The sequence below is a fragment of the Salvia hispanica genome, chromosome 4 (genome assembly GCF_023119035.1).
Source record: "Salvia hispanica cultivar TCC Black 2014 chromosome 4, UniMelb_Shisp_WGS_1.0, whole genome shotgun sequence".
In the NCBI taxonomy this organism is placed as follows: domain Eukaryota; kingdom Viridiplantae; phylum Streptophyta; class Magnoliopsida; order Lamiales; family Lamiaceae; genus Salvia; species Salvia hispanica.
In genome coordinates, this window is record NC_062968.1 from 28050586 (window position 1) to 28067864 (window position 17279).

Here is a 17279-nt window from a genome sequence, read left to right on the forward strand (position 1 = left end):
AAATAGTAGATTATGGAATTTAAAAATTAATATTTTAAATTTAAATAGAATGAAAATACTATAATACTACTGTATTCAGTATGGTGAGAATTCAAAATTTCTCCCAATCAAATCTGATTTTGAAAATCTGAAATTTAAACTAGTAAAAATCCGATTCTATCAAAAAATTCAAACAATTCAATGCTAAAAATGCAAACATCTGAAAAGTTAATAACAAAATCTGAAAAATCTAATACCAAAGGCAAAGTACCATATAAAAGTGCTATCCGTTAAATTGATCAGTGCATATGTTAATAAATTATTTGACTTTGGGAAAGAAAATAGGAAATATAAATTAATAAAATATAGATCCTACTTTAATATATTAATTTTATAATTATTATTATAAGTTAAATGAATTTATGGAATGTGAAGTTCACTTAATTACTAAAGAAAAAAAAAATGTAACCTTTATTGGTAACCATCCAAATAAAGATATAGTATGAGATATTCAAATGGTGTATAAAAATGGCTATAGATAAGCATAATAATAATAAATTAAAAATAAGAAAGACTTGCGAATGTAAAACTAAACCAAAATCGAACAGTAGTGCACCGCAATCGGCAGCTCATTGATTTTTTTAATAATTTAGCTTAAGATATGAATTTAATATATATTAAACTAATGTGTAAGCTACGACTATGTAGATAAGTGGGCGACCGACATTTATGTCAAATAAGAAATCGATTTCGATGTGAAAACTGTAATAAATAAAAAGATACGTATTCAACGTTTCAGCTTATTACTATAAATAATAGTAGTTCGTAGTGAAATTAACTTCTACTGAAAAATTAAAAAATATCGTTATGAGAGGATTTTGAATTCATTGTAATACTATATTCATCAAACATAGAGATATTTAAAAAAAAATCATATAGAAGGCAAAAATTATTTCACAATTCTCACAATATTTATATATTTTCATTTGAAAACGTCCTTATTGGGAATGGGTTATTCCAAAAAATATGATAAAAATAATAAAATTATTGCATTGAAAGTTAAATTATCTAGACTTAAATCACTATTGTAAATTTTCAGGATGAATTAACTAAAAATGATTCTCTATAAGCTCTACATTTTATATGTGTTGGCTTGATTCTCTCTTTTGGTTTTGTCGTGTAGATCTTGTTTTGATAGGAATGTAGTACCGATTTTCGATTGTAATGTCTCACTTAAAACTACAGTATTATGGACTATCTATCGACATCCTAGCTACTGGTTGGAGCACTTTGTTAAAGTGTTTACCAAAAAATATCTTTATTTAAATTATCATGACTATTAGTGAATAAATATCATTTTCATTTAGTCCATATTATCGATTCTTAGACTTTACTAATATGAAAATGATAGTATTGCGTTAGATTAATATGGTAACATTTCTTTATTTTTAGTATCAGCGCCATGATGACATATTTATCTTACGTCTAAACGCAGTTGGATTAATTCCTCTATTCGTACCGTGCGTTGATTATTTTAGTTTAATTATTTCAGTACATGTAAAGTGTGGCGTTGAATTAATTAATGTTTATTAAAAACGTGTCCTATTTTTTCTTTTAATAATTAACGCAAGTTAAGTGTGTGTGTATTACTGTGAGAATTTACTTTAAGTAGTGTGTATATTGTAAAGCAGTAGAATATAGGAATGCAGAAACAATAAGTTACAAACAATAATTCTCTAAAAATATCTGTAGATAGGAAACTAGTCTAATTTTTCAGCACCAATTAGTAGTAAAATTACTCGATTTAAATAAAGTATTTTTTGTTTTTCGTACCGATGGTCTAAACTTAAAGTTTGTATGATAAATACAGTAATATTACATTTTTTAAATATTTAATAAATTCAAATGGGACAAAGAAAGTACTACAAATGACTCCAATGGTTGAAATAGTTCAATCATGCAATGGATATCTTTCCTATTTAAATTATCAAGAATTGATTTTATGCGTCCGATCCAATATTAAATTTTAGAAATAGAATATGCAAATTCTACCAAATTCTCGAAACAAGCAAATGAAAGTGACACGATATAAATGGTCAAATTAGACAGTAGATTTTTCTTGCATTTATTTAAATTTGTTGCCACCCCCATTAATAGTTGCGATACACGACGAGTGACATAATTGTGGAACCACCACGTACCCGAACGGTATTTCTACTCTTCTATATTTTAATAAAATTATTTTCGAGTTCTAACTTTGTTATGGTTACATATATCGATTATAATACTTTAATTTACATTTGTAAATATGCCAAATTTTCTTTTATAGTGATTTTGGACATAAAATCTGTTATTGTTTTTGTTGTTTTTACTGTAAAATGCATTACTGCTATTTACTGTTCTGCAAATTTAGCTCTAAGCATTTTTGTCATAAAGAACATTTGTGTGAAACGCAATTTTTTAAAAATATATGAATTATGAATTGTTCGAACTTTGATTTTATAAATTGCTACGATGATAAAGTTTGTTTTCAATATGTTTTTATCGAGGTCATAAATAAATTTCCATTGCAGAGAAATACTATTTCAGTAAAGTTAATGTGTGAGTCTCTATTACTCAATGTGGTGGTCACCCATCATTAATTATTTGACATTAAACATGTACAGATAAAATACGTTCAATATAATAATTCCTCCATCCTATAATAATTGTGACTCTATATTCAATTTCGGTTCGTCCTATAATAATTATCACAATTCATTTTTACCATAAATGATAAGTAGATCTCACATTCCACTAACCCACTTCACTCACATTTTATTATAAATCCAATATAAAAAAGTGAGTCTCACATTCCACTAACTTTTTCAACCAACTTTTCTTTACATTTCTTAAAACTCGTGCTCACAATAAGAGTGACAATTATTGTGGGACGGAGGGAGTAATAACTTACAAATAAGGTATTCTCTTCATACAATATCCCATTGTATGTGACATATTTTTAGATAGTAGTAGTGTTTAGTGGTTAAATGAAAAGAAAATAAAATAGAAATGCGAAAAAAGTAGAGAGAAAAAGTAAAAGAGTGAATAAAATAAGAGAAAAATATAATGTTGTTTTTTGCCATAAAAGGAAATATGTCACTTATAATAAGACGATTCAAAAGGGAGTACGCCTCACTTATAATAAGAGAGAGGGAGCGGTAGATAATTACTACTCCCCCATTACCTCACTCAAATATAGGTCTAGAGATGTGTTACGATCTTAAAAATGGCTAATGGCTTGTGTTGGGGTACAAACTCATCTCACATTGGATGAGTGGGGGAAGTTAGAAGGTGTATATAATTTCTGTCTAACCTTAATTAGTTTGAGGCTTTTTGAGAGTGATCCAAAAATAAATCCGTGCAGATTTGACTCAAAGCGGATAATATCAAACTAATATTGCAGTCGACTGTCCTAACAGCTTGATGTATAACTAAGAATAACATTTAAAATTGTGCTAATCAAAGTTTAAAAAGATCAAGTCTCTCTTTTTCTGTCCATGTAGGTTCTTGAATCTTGAACCGAACCACGTAACTCTTGTGCACATATTATCGCTTTGTAGTTCTATATTTTGTGATCATCAAGATCAAAGCATTCAGTTTTTCGTTCTTGTTTGTGGTTTGATTCTTCCTTCAACTTTCACATCCTCCTCCCTGTTACTACTACCACCGCCGCCGCTGTCACCGTCGCCTCCCCCTTTCCTTCTCTCACTCTTTTGTAAACTGTAAGAGTTCATGGCAGGGTCGGAGCTAGAAATTTATAGGAAAATGGCAAATTTATATATGATGAAATTTTAAGAATTTGAGGAAGGGCATTTAGTGAGAGATTAAAAGAAACAAATTTTAAAATATGTACTATATATATAGAGTGGAAAATATGAGGTGGGGCAATTGCCCATCTCTTCCTCCGTGTAGATATGCCCCTGGTTCATGGTGCGTGTGCACACACATGAGACCTACTGGAAAAAAAAATATAGTGTGTAAATAAAAGCAGGTCATGTATTAGAAATAATAAATATATTGAATATAATACGCTTTGATGTTGTGTTTAGACGAAAGTGACTAATTTTTGTGAATATTTTGAAATGATAAAAGAAACCATTTTAAGAGACCCATATAGTACTATTAAACTACTCCATAAAACAGAATAAATTAATTCTTTTTTCTATATCATCACAGTAAAATTGTAAATTTAGTGGGCCACATAATAGTACTCCTACTCATGTAAACTTCCCATATATATGTTCAAACTATTGACTAGATGGAGTACTACTTTATTCACATTCATTTAAACTCAAGATATGTTTTGTAATTCAACACTGGAACTAGCATTATGTATGAAAAATGATAATGGATAATTAATTGGTCTCTCAGTTGGAAATATAGGGCTTTTTTGTCTCATTTGGATGTAAATGGGCTGAAATTGGATTCAAACTGGCCTTATCTAATTAGCCCACACAATTTGTCAATCCCATATGAGTGTATACGTAACTCCCATTAAATTTATAACTTAATCAAATGTACATAATTGAAGATATGACTTTCTAATTAATCCATAACCCAGGCCACGAGTTTTCACATGTTTTATAGGAGTGGCAAATGCTTATGATAGGTTATAGGTTATATTTGTCTCAAAATCAAAAGCTCGTAAATGTAATAGGAAAAACAATCATTACTATCATCATTTGTCGTTAAATAACAAAAAAAAAAAAACAAAAAAAAACAAACAAACGAGAAAATACATACTCCATATTTATACATAGACTGATGATCTATATATAACCAATTTTACATGCATAATTAGAGAATTTCACTTCGAGAGCGATTTAGTTCACTACTTTGATCTATTTAATTATTGAAATTAAATTGAGGACTTCATTTATTTAGCTGTTTAAACTACAAGCCATTATCTCACCCGTGACATTTATAGACCCTTCGTGGGAAATAAATTTGCTCCACAATTATCAAATTAATTTACAGATTTTAAAAAGGATATGTTTAAACTAAAAAGAAAAAAGAGAATTTAAAATTTAAATATGAATTAAAGGATATGCCTAGCTTTCTTCAATTTCTATATATGATGCTTTAGTTTGATGTTATAAAGTTTGATTTGTTTTATAATAATTTTGTTTGATTATTTAATTCATTAAATGATTATTGTGAATCTGAACCGATCCAATAAAGTCGTCACCTGAGATTGCAAAAGGAAACTAAAGCCAGTGATAATTTATTCTAGAAAATTTGTAAAATAATTTTCTTCAGCTAACCAGGTTTTTTCCTACAATTATAAACATAATATAATGAATAGGTTTCTTAAGCTATAGCGAAAGTAAAGATGCATGCTCCAATTTCGAACATAATAATTAATGGAGTAATAGTTTTCAGCTTATTATTTTACGATATAGTTCGATAACTAAAATTTTTAGGCACTAATTCCTAGCAATTGTTAACAAATTGGTGGTTATCTGTAGCGCATCTTGTTTGAATTACAACACCCATTTTGCATATCGAAGGCATGCACGTTACCCATTAGTATTATGACATCGTTAAATATATGATCCCAACTTTTAATCCTAATTAGTAACTATAAGTGTCGTTAAATTATAATCACAAAATATCATATAATAATTCATCTAAAATTGAGTTGTGAGATTATTTTAGTTGAAGGGAGTGATTATGACTAATTATCATATGATTAATCATTTATGAAAATTTGTGAGATTAATGTCACAGACCAAATATAATAGTAATACATATTTAATCTCTGGATATAATTTGCGAATCGAATAGCTCCCTAAAATATTCTCCTAATATTGTCTAAGTTGTTTAAAATATGAGATTTGGTCAAAATCTAAATAGTCACTTACCTTTAAACAACCAGTTGTAAAAAAACAGCTGAAATCATTCATAAAAATCCAACATTAGACAGGTATGATAGATCACATGTAATGTACAATCTTTATTATTTAAATCAAACAATGTTATTTATGAATAAATAGACAACATTGTTTAGTTCATTGACAATAACATTTACGTATGATTTTTCAGCAATTATATGAATACGGAGTAATACAATTTTTCCAATTTTTCAAATAATTTTTAAAATTGCAGGACCGACCACACAAGCTTCGCGATTTTCCACAACTTAATTTTCTTATGTTGAGAATTATGGCTAGCCTATTTATTATTTTGTACAAAGTCACGTTTAATTACATATACTCCTGTAGGAGTACTTATTAGATTGGGCTCACTTTCTATGGACTACTTCATCATAACTTTAGTAGGTGCAAAAAAGTAATTCAATGAATTTGGGCACCCTAAATTTTTTCAGACCTTTATCTTTTTGGCACTTTGTTTCATGGATAAAGGAATTAAATTATTATAATCACGTGACCATATTATTCGAGCCCATGAAACTTTTTTTTTAACTTACTTTTTGGTTGCCCATAAAATAATAAGTTTCACTTTCGGTGACTGGGGTTCGACTAAGATTAATAGTAGTAGTAAATAATAAAAATAAAAAAAACGTGTGAATTTACTAAATAATTTTTCAGTTTTATTTTTGTAAAACCAATAACTTTTTTCTTCATATAGAATCTTGTGGTGTTGCGATTCTGATGGACTTATGCTCTTTTAGTTGGTATTGGAAATTTATAATCATGACAAGATTCATTGAATTCTCCTTTGTGTGAATGCTCTTTTGTTGATTTTCATACATTACTAAGAACCTTATTAATTTAGATTATTTATTTAATATACCGATGATGATTAGTACTACTATAATATACCCATTCTTGGGTAAATTAAATACGGACTGAAGGCATCCACAGCAGTGTCTCTTATCCGTCTCTTAACCGTCTCATCTCTTCACTATTCATGGGCCCCACTGTACTTTTCACTCCATCTCTTAACTAAGAGATAGCACCCACATCCATCCATCTCTTAACCATCTCATCTTTTATCTATTCATTTAATTTCATTTTTCATTTTTATTTTCAACAAATCCAATTAATAAAAAACACGTTTCATTAAATAAAATAAAATTACAATTTAAAATCCTAAAAATAAAAAAAAATACATAATTAAAATCCTAAAAAAATAAAAAACACATAATTAAAATCCTAAAAAAATAAAAATACACACCATTAAAAAAAATGGAGGCAAAGAGCTATCTAATGAAGATCATTTGCGTCTACTCGTTGCCAAATTTTGCCCAAATGTGCTCCATTAGATCCTCCTGAAGTTGGCCGTGGGCGGTAGAATCATGTGTCCTAGCCCGAATACACATCCGCTCTTCCAAAGACGGATGCAATCCACTGCGAGGCGGACTACTTGCGGTAGAGCTTCCCGCGGTCTCATGGTCGAACCAATTTCCCGCCTGAGGTCCTTCGTCGGCAACAATCATGTTGTGCAAGATTATGCACGTATACATGATGTCGACCATATTATCTATAAACCAAGTACGAGCAGGGGCTTTGATAATGTTCCATCGAGCTTGGAGAACCCCGAACGCTCTCTCCACATCCTTGCGAGCAGCCTCTTGCTTCTGCGCAAAAAGAGCCTGTTTTTCGTTCGCAGGCCTGTTGAACGTCTTCACGAAGGTTGGCCACTTCGGATAGATACCGTCGGCAAGATAGTACCCCATTTTATACTGGCGGTTGTTAGTGACGAAGTTGATGGCCGACGCTTTACCATTCAGAACTTCGGTGAAGAGGTCGGAGTGGTTGAGCACGTTGATGTCGTTGTTCGAGCCGGGGACCCCGAAATACGCATGCCAAATCCATAGCCGGTAGTCGGCGACGGCCTCGAGTATAACGGTGGGGTGGGTGCCTTTGTGGCCGCTCGTGTATGACCCTCTCAACGCCGTTGGGTAATTCTTCCATTGCCAATGCATGCAATCGACGCTCCCGAGCATCCCGGGAAACCCGTGTGCTTGTTCGTGAAGTTGGAGCAGAAACTGGCAATCCGCGGTGTTTGGCTTCTTCAGAAATTCGTCGGTGAAGGCTGCTCGGACGCTTTTGCAGAAGTTCATCAAACAAAGTCTCCCAGTGGTTTCTCCGACGTGTAGGTATTCGTCGAACAAATCCGTCGTTTGTCCAGTAGCAAGCTGACGGATTGCTGCAGTACATTTCTGGAGCGTCGTGTGACTGGGACGGCCAGTAGCGTCGAAACCTTCTTGGAAGTACTCTTCCCGGGCCGCCAATGTATTTGCGATATGCAAAAATAGCGGGCGTGACATACGGAAACGACGACGGAAGTAGGTATCATCCCATCTCGGGTTGTTAGAGAAGTAATCGCGTACCAACCTTGCGGCGGCTTGCTCCCTGTCACGATGGATGTATTTCCGGGTTCGCTTTTGACGCGCCGCGGCTTCCTCCTCCTCCCTACGTCGATCTTCTTCTAGCGATTGTTCCATTAGTTGACGCATTAGCTCAAATGGATCCATGAATTGATTAAATTTGGGAGAAGAAAAATGTTTTGAGATGAAGAATGTAGTGTGTTTGAGTGAGAATAGAGAGTTTTTTATGGTGGATAATTTGTGGGAATGATTTGGTATTTATAGAAGTGATTTGGGGCTTAAAAAAAATTTAAAAAAAATTAAAAATTTGTAAAAAACGGCTATAAACGGCTAGTATAATTTTTGAAATTTTTTTTATATATATTTTTTATTTTTTTGAATTTTTTCTGATTTTTAAAAAAAAAAATAAAAAAAAAATCAATTTTAACGGATATAAACGATGCCCACTCGCGGGACGGCGAGTGGGCGTCACGCATGAACCGGAGCTCGCCACGTCGCCCAAGCGCGTGGCGTCTCGTCTCGCCGGGAGCCCCTTCACTAAGAGATGTGGGACGAGATAGAGACGGGATGGGGACGGGATGCATCCCACAGCGGCGTCTCTTATCCGTCTCGTCTCTCCGAGACGAGATAGAGACGGTTTTGTGAACCGCTGTGGATGCCCTAATCTATTAACAAATGAACCGAACTTCATTTGAAAATGTTCGAGATGAAGTATGAAACATTGTATACTGTATTGCCGTTTAATATGCTTTTCCTTCACAGTGAGATGTTTCATTTTGTCAAAATTGATGTTCACGGTATAATATCTCATTTCATTTTTTTTATAATTTTGATAAATATTGATTAGATTATATTTCACAACTCATTTTATTTACACCATATTTTATCTATACATAATAAGATTTATACTCCATTAATTTTGTTCACATTTTCGTAATTTGTGCGTGGATGGATGAAAATACTAGTTTAACTTAGAAATATACATGCAAATAAATGGTTTACACTTTACACCATACACAACTAGACTAATAAATCTCTAAAAAAATCGTGGTATGTGCCAATTGCTTACTAAACAAACATATCCGGTATCCCATTAGTCATAGTTGATTATAAAATGTTATTTGACATTAATTGCATGTAATAATTGGCTTAATTAAATATATCTCACTAGCCATTCGTGCACCTACATATTATCCTATAGTGCTAGAGTATGGTTGAAATTGAGGAAACCAGACACCAATTATCCTTCTAGCAAAGTAGGAGTATTAATCACAAAACACCCTTCCGACACGGAATATATTGAAAATTTTAATTATTTGTTGTCAAATTGTATTATTTTCATAATAAAACATTTCAAAATCATGAATGCCTTCACCAGGCAGAATTTTAATTTTTTTTCGTATAAACTTTTCGATAAGATAGAATCGCTAAAATTTTGTTTATTTATATAAAAATATCATCGCTTAAAAAAAATAAGTAGTTGTTTTATTCGTAAAAGAGTGTATATTTTCCTTGAACTAATATGAAATAAATTGATTTAATATACCTAAACTGCCAAATTGGATCGCCAACTGTATATAATGCGTACACTTCCATATAATTGCAAACGTAGCTGTGAAACCAAATTATATTATTAGTTCCTTAGTTAAAACCTCAATAATCCAACTACAATTGTCTGCTATACCGCTATTATTCCCTTTCTATGTTGTAAGGTTTTTCAATTGGTGCTGTTAACAAATTATTAATTCAATTATTTGGAATCTAGAATGCAGTAAATTGTTTTAAAAAAATAGTGACGACATATAAACAGCATATGTCAGAACACTCTCTTACAACTAATTAAATTAATTAAAACGATAATTGGTGCACTCATATTCAATTTATGTAGACGAATCTACGTATTTAGTGCAGAGCACAAGAAATTAAATTAATCATTAACAAGACTACATAATTAATAATCATACTAAGCTGTACTAACATAAAACTAAAAATCAGTTAATTTAATAAACAAAATGAGTTCGAATATAGATTTTTGAGCTCCATAATGCTGACTTATTTTATTAATACGTGTGGTCTACTTAGAGCATCCGCAACGCTGCCTCGTTGCGGACTCGATCTCGTCTCGACGAGACGAGACGGCATCGAGACAGCGTTGCGGCTCCCGTCTCGTCTCGACGAGACGAGATGTCTCGACGCCCGACGCGTCCCGGCGAGGCAAGTCTCGAGGTCGCGAGACACGCGCCCGGCGCCACGTGGCGCGCGCGGGCTGGTGGCGTGAGCCCACTCGCCGACCCGCGAGTGGGCGTCGGATTTATGACGTCATAATTCAATTTTTTTTTTTAAATCAGATTTTTCAAAAAAAAAAAAAATTAAAATTAAAATAAAAAACGGTAATATTACCGTTGAACGGTAATATTTTTAATTTTTATTTTTATTTTTTTTTTTTTTTATATTCTATATATACTCTTCTCCATTCTCCATTTTACACACAAACACACATTTATTCTCTCATCTCTCTTTCTTTCCTCTCCAATCACTTCTATAAAATCATTCCTTTATTTTTTTCTTCTCCCAAATTTAATCAATTATGGATCCATTTGAGCAAATGCGTCGAATAATGGAAGAATCGCTAGAAGCAGATCGACGTAGGGAGGAGAAAGCCACCGCGCCTCCTAGGCAACGCCGGACATACATCCACCGTAACCGGGAGGAAGCCGCCACAAGGTTGGAACGTGATTACTTCAGTCCGAACCCGGTGTGGGGAGATATCTACTTCCGTCGCCGTTTCCGTATGTCACGCCCGCTATTTTTGCATATCGCGAACACATTGGCGGCACGGGAAGAGTTCTTCGGAGAAGGGTTCGACGCCTGTTGGCCGTCCTAGCCACACGACGCTCCAGAAATGTACTGCGGCGATCCGTCGGCTTGCTACTGGACAAACGGCGGATGCGTTCGACGAATACCTGCACGTCGGAGAATCCACTGGGCGACTTTGTTTGTTGAACTTCTGCAAAGGCGTCCGGGCAGCCTTCACCGCCGAATTTCTGAAGAAGCCAACCACCGCAGATTGTCAGTTTCTGCTCCGTCTTCACGAACAAGTGCACGGATTCCCCGGGATGCTCGGGAGTGTCGATTGCATGCATTGGCAATGGAAGAATTGCCCTGTGGCATTGAAGGGGTCATACACGAGCGGCCACAAAGGCACCCACCCCACCGTTATACTCGAGGCCGTCGCCGACTACCGGCTATGGATTTGGCATGCGTATTTCGGGGTCCCCGGCTCGAACAACGACATCAACGTGCTCAACAACTCCGACCTCTTCGCTGAAGTTCTGAATGGTAAAGCGCCGGCCATCAACTTCGTCGCTAACAATCGCCAGTATAAAATGGGGTACTATCTTGCCGACGACATCTATCCGAAGTGGCCAACCTTCGTGAAGACGTTCAACGGGCCTGCGGACGAAAAGATCTCTTTTTGCGCAGAAGCAAGAGTCTGCTCGCAAGGATGTGGAGAGAGCGTTCGGGGTTCTCCAAGCTCGATGGAACATTATCAAAGCCCCGGCTCGACAGTGGTTTATAGAGAATATGGTCGACATCATGTATACGTGCATAATCTTGCACAACATGATTGTCGCCGACGAAGGACCTGAGGCGGGAAATTGGTTCGACCCTGAAACCCCGGGAAGCTCAACCGCAAGTAGTCCGCCTCGAACGGGAGTGCATCCGTCTTTGCAAGAGCGGTTGTCTATTCGGGCAAGGACACGTGATTCTACCGCCCACGCCCAACTCCAGGAGGATCTAATGGAGCACATTTGGGCAAAATTTGGCAACCATTAGATGATCGTCACTAGAGAACTCCTTCTTCTGCTTCTTTGCCTCCATTTTTTTTTATTTGAGTTTAAGTGTGCAATTTGTAATTTCTAGTTTTTTAATTATGTCTTTTTTATTTTTTTATGTATTTTAAATTGTAATTTTATTTTATTTATAATGAAGTGTGTTTTTTATTAATGGAATTTGTTGGAATTAAAAATAAAAAATGAAATTGAATGAATAGTTAAGAGATGGATAAGAGATGGTTAAGAGATGGAGGGTTGCAGGTGTTGTCTCTTAGTTAAGAGATGAGCTGAAAAGTACAGTGGGGCCCATGAATAGTGAAGAGATGAAACGGTTAAGAGACGGATAAGAGATAGCGTTGCGGATGCCTTAATCTCTCCAGTATTAATATGTAAATAACAGAATAATGTTAATGTGTTATGTTAGCTTTTTTTTTTCCTGATGAACTACTATGTCAATAATCCTTAAAATTATGAAAAACTAATTAACCAATTGAGATTCAAAGGGAAAAAAAAGAACTGAATTTTAAATAAATTTTATGAAAACGATATCGTTAACGCCTCTTGAAAACTTGTTTTCTTTTGGAATTAAGAAAATTACATTATAAAAGATTTTGACATAAACTAGAAGGATCTACTTACACTGGCATTAAGACTATAATTATACTGTAAATTTCAATTCTTGAATAAAGATTGAATTTGAAAACACAAAATAGGGAATAGTTATACAATATTCCTCGCAATGATCGAGGTTTCAGCCCATTGAACCTTCCCACTAAACCATATACCTACAATTTTTATTGACAAAACTTTGCTTCAGTTATTCTTAATCAAGACTCAGAAAACGATAAAGTGTAGTTTAATTGGTGTAAAAATAGATTATTCTTAGTCTTATCCTCTTGAAAAAAAAATCATTAGTGAACTACCAAAAAAATTCGGACAAGGACCATTTTTAATTCTATTAAGGACGTTAATTTGTGTGTCTAATTATACCACTAATATTTCATAAAGTATTCTTATTGCTAGTATCACAACTAAAATTAAGAGACACAAATAAAAACGTTATTAAAAAATAAAAATTAAGATAATTTACCTTCAACTTTGGGATGCTCTCTTTTGCATAAGTTATGATTATTAAAAATTTCCAAACGCTATTAATCGTGTCTCATTGGGCTGAACACTTTATACTGACCAAAATTTGGCCAAAACTTTATACTCCAGTTTAAATTAATATCGATCTCAATTATTTACTTTGACTAATATCACATCAAAGTTGTATGGGTGCATGAATGATAGTTGAGATATATACGTGACATTAAGATAAAAATAAATGGACTTTGACAAATGAGGTATACCCTACCCAGTCCCACCTACTCCTGAATAGTTTAGCTGAAATTTTGCACCTTTTTAATAGTTGCGAGCTAACAAAAATTATTCCATGCTCCATTTAAATCCATTTATAACAATGACCTAAACTTTTTGACCATATCTAGAAAAGATAATACTTCCTCCCCATCTATAAAAATATATATTTTTAGTTTAATAGGATTTCAATAAAAAATACTACGGTAAAAATAAAAATAAAATAATTAAAGTATTGTTAATAGAAAATGAGTCTCAACTCGTCAAATTTTTTTTTTCAAAATTAGAAAATACATATTGATCATTACCCTTGTTAGGGTTGAGGGACCAACTTTTTATTTAAAAGATTAATTTGATCATAGTCAATAGGAGTAGTATTAATTATGAAACAATAATACTCCCTTTGTCGAATAGGAAGGGTTACATTTTATCATTCCATAATAAAAGTCATATTTCACTTTTATCATAAATAGTAAGTAGGTCCAACATTCCATAAAATCACTTCACTCACATTTTATTATAAAACCAATATAAAAAAATAGATCTCATATTCCACTAACTTTTCAACTCATTATTCTTTACATTTCATCAATTCCGTGTCCACACCAAATGTGAATTCTATTATGGAACGAATGGTGTAATTGATAAAGTAAAAAGGATAGGAGTATAAAGAAAATGTTGTAATATGATCCATACAGTACTACTCTGCCTTTTAAAAAAATATAGAAAAGACACGTGTTTCAATGCGCAATCAATAAAATGATAAAAATATGAATAAAATGCCATTAAATTATTATTTGTAGAGAATAACTTCCACCTTATTAACCTTTATCAATATCTTATTTTATTAATTACTCCCTCCGTCTCCCAAATTTTTTTTATAGTTTGACCGAGGCAAGCTTGATCCAGCTGGAAGGGGTGAGAACGAGTAACGATGCAATGCGCACTTTAATGTTAAGGCCTTAATTTCGTGACTATATTTAATTTAAATACCTAGGATACCCCTTCTCCTCTTGCCAACTCGGATATATACAGTTGGCACTCAATCTCCCAACGTCTCTCTGTTCACTTTCTTTTCCTAAACTACCCCTGCACTGCTGGATAAGGCTCTGGCTATTTATTAACCTACTCCTAGTATTGCCCTATGCTTTAATTAGTAATGCTATTTTAGAATTGCTCATTTTATTTTTATTAGATTGATCATATTCTACTAAATGACTAAATTCACATATTATTTTTAAAATTATTGTGAAAAATAGAATCCATATTCGACTAATATTTTTTCACATTTTTTGTTACAGTTTTAAAAGTTATATACAAAAAAGGTATTATTAATAATATTAAAACCATTTGACCATGATATAATTGAGAAAATGAGAATATATTTGTAATTTCAAAAGATATAATTTAGAACAAAATAGATTTAAGCCCACATTACACTAATCTAATTTATATGTTTAATCATAGGTGCATTTGCTTTAATTTAAAAGTAGAATAATTTATCGCCCGTTAGTATAGAATTCCTCCGCCGTGTTTAAAAGCGAACAAAACACTCCCTTTTAGCCATAAGACTTGCAACGTATATTTGTTTGAATTAAGTCAAAAGAGAATAAAGTAAATATGATATTATTAATATTTTTAGAAACTTGTTGTGCACATTTCAGAAAAAGAAGGTGAGTTATTTAAAGTGAGAATAATGCAAAAATGAATAAAACAACTTTTCCATCAAATTATTTGAATTTGAAACTACTACTAATTTTTCTTTCTACTTTGGAAAATTGAAGTTATTCTGTTAGGTATTCGGTATGGGGAGATGCGTAAGCAAGCTGTAAATAGTAGATGGATAAAAGCTGTATTGTTTATTTTGTTTTTGTTTTTGTTTTTTTTTCTCTCTAAATAACAAAAATGCGAAAACCGCGTTTTCCTCTTCTCTCAATTCATCTTTGTCAGCTGTCAATTCTCCCAATCCCCTTTGTATAAATACCCTCCCATTCCTCATCCAAACAACACCCTCTCTCTCACGAGTCTCACTCCACTCTCAATTTTCAAATGGCTTCTTCCACCATTTTCAAATTGTTTGCTGTTATCTCTCTCTTGAATGTCTGCATTGCATCACGAGCAACCCCCAATTCTCTAGTTGAAGATGTTCAAACTCAGCTGCTGAAATACCACAAAGGCGCTCTTCTACAGGGCAGAATCTCCGTTAACCTAATTTGGTACGGCAAATTCACGCCTTCTCAGCGCGCAATCGTCGCCGATTTCATCACCTCCCTCTCCCCTTCCTCTCCGTCGCAATCGCAGCCCTCCGTCGCGGCGTGGTGGAAAACCACAGAGAAGTACTACCATCTCGCTTCAGCGAGAAAGCCGTCACTCTCTCTCTACCTCAACAAGCAAATCCTCGACGATTCATACTCGATCGGAAAATCTCTCACTCAGAACCAGCTCGTAGATCTGGCGTCCAAAGGCGAGAAGATGAACGCGATCAACGTCGTGCTAACGGCGTCGGACGTCGCCGTCGACGGATTCTGCCAAAACCGGTGCGGTACTCACGGATCGAAATCGGTGGCCGTGAAGGGGAAAAATCAGAAATTCGCCTACATTTGGGTGGGGAACTCGGCGACACAGTGCGCCGGCTACTGCGCGTGGCCGTTCCACCAGCCGATCTACGGTCCACAGACCTCGCCGTTGATTGCTCCGAACAACGACGTCGGCGTGGACGGAATGGTGATCAATTTGGCGTCGCTTTTGGCCGGAACCGCGACGAATCCGTTCGGAAACGGATTCTATCAAGGAACAGCCGATGCGCCGCTGGAAGCCGCGACGGCGTGCCCTGGCGTGTACGCTAAGGGTGCGTATCCTGGCTATGCCGGAGATTTGCTGGTGGAGAAGACGAGTGGTGCGAGCTATAATGCGCATGGTGCTAACGGCAGGAAATATGTGCTTCCTGCGATTTATGATCCTTCCACCTCCAAATGTTCGACTTTGGTTTAATTGTTTTTTTTATACTACTAGAAAAATAGTTGAATAGAAATTCATTTATTCAATTTTTGTTCTTGTTAATTAAGCAAATTAGCGTGGTTTGCTCGATATATAAATATTACTACTACAACGTTCTCTATCTGTTCTGTGTTCTTTTCTGAATAATTAATCTTCCTAACAATAATTAATCTTCCTAACAACGTTCTCTATCTGTTTAGGGCTGTTCCCTAAACCCTAACAACAAAACGTGAGGCCGTGTGTAATGCATTATATTATTCAAAAAAATTTGACTTAATATATTTATTGAAATATGTTAAATATAAGTGCACATCATTAAAGTTTCCATGATTGGCTTAATTTGATATTCCAAAGTATCCACATTCACTAATATACAGAGCATGAAATAATGGGAATGGATCCCCAGCTGTGGCAAATTGCAGGGCTGTTATGCAAAATGCAAAATTTTGACTATAAAACGCATGTTATTGATTTTTCATATGTTAATACGCATTATTTTATTATCTTTGCATTTATTTATTTATATACTTGACTACAAAATCCAATCACAAATAAATGAAATCAACTATCATTCTAAAATAAAATAATTACTGAAATGAAATTAAAATGAAAGATATTAGTACTCCCTCCGTCCCCGAATAAGAGTTACTAATTTCCATTTTGGTCCGTTCCTAATTAAGAGTAACATTTTATTTTTACCATAAATGGTAAGTAGGTCCCACATTCCACTAAATCATTTCACTCACATTTTATTATAAAACCAATATAAA

The 17279-nt window shown here is 34.0% G+C and overlaps 2 protein-coding genes across 2 annotated transcripts; one reads left to right on the forward strand and one right to left on the reverse strand.

Moving 5' to 3' along the window:
- Positions 1-7210: 7210 nt before the first annotated feature.
- LOC125220827 lies at positions 7211-8434 on the reverse strand. The gene is made up of 2 exons (XM_048122964.1): positions 7849-8434; positions 7211-7404 (listed from the first exon to the last, which is right to left on the reverse strand). Exons 1-2 carry the CDS (start codon positions 8432-8434, stop codon positions 7211-7213), a joined length of 780 nt encoding a protein of 259 aa, XP_047978921.1.
- A 7077-nt stretch (positions 8435-15511) lies between these two features.
- On the forward strand, positions 15512-16632 carry LOC125218819 (protein PHOSPHATE-INDUCED 1-like). The gene has a single exon (XM_048120595.1). The coding sequence runs from the start codon at positions 15562-15564 to the stop codon at positions 16501-16503; it is 942 nt and encodes a 313-aa protein (XP_047976552.1). The 5' UTR covers positions 15512-15561; the 3' UTR covers positions 16504-16632.
- Positions 16633-17279: the final 647 nt, after the last annotated feature.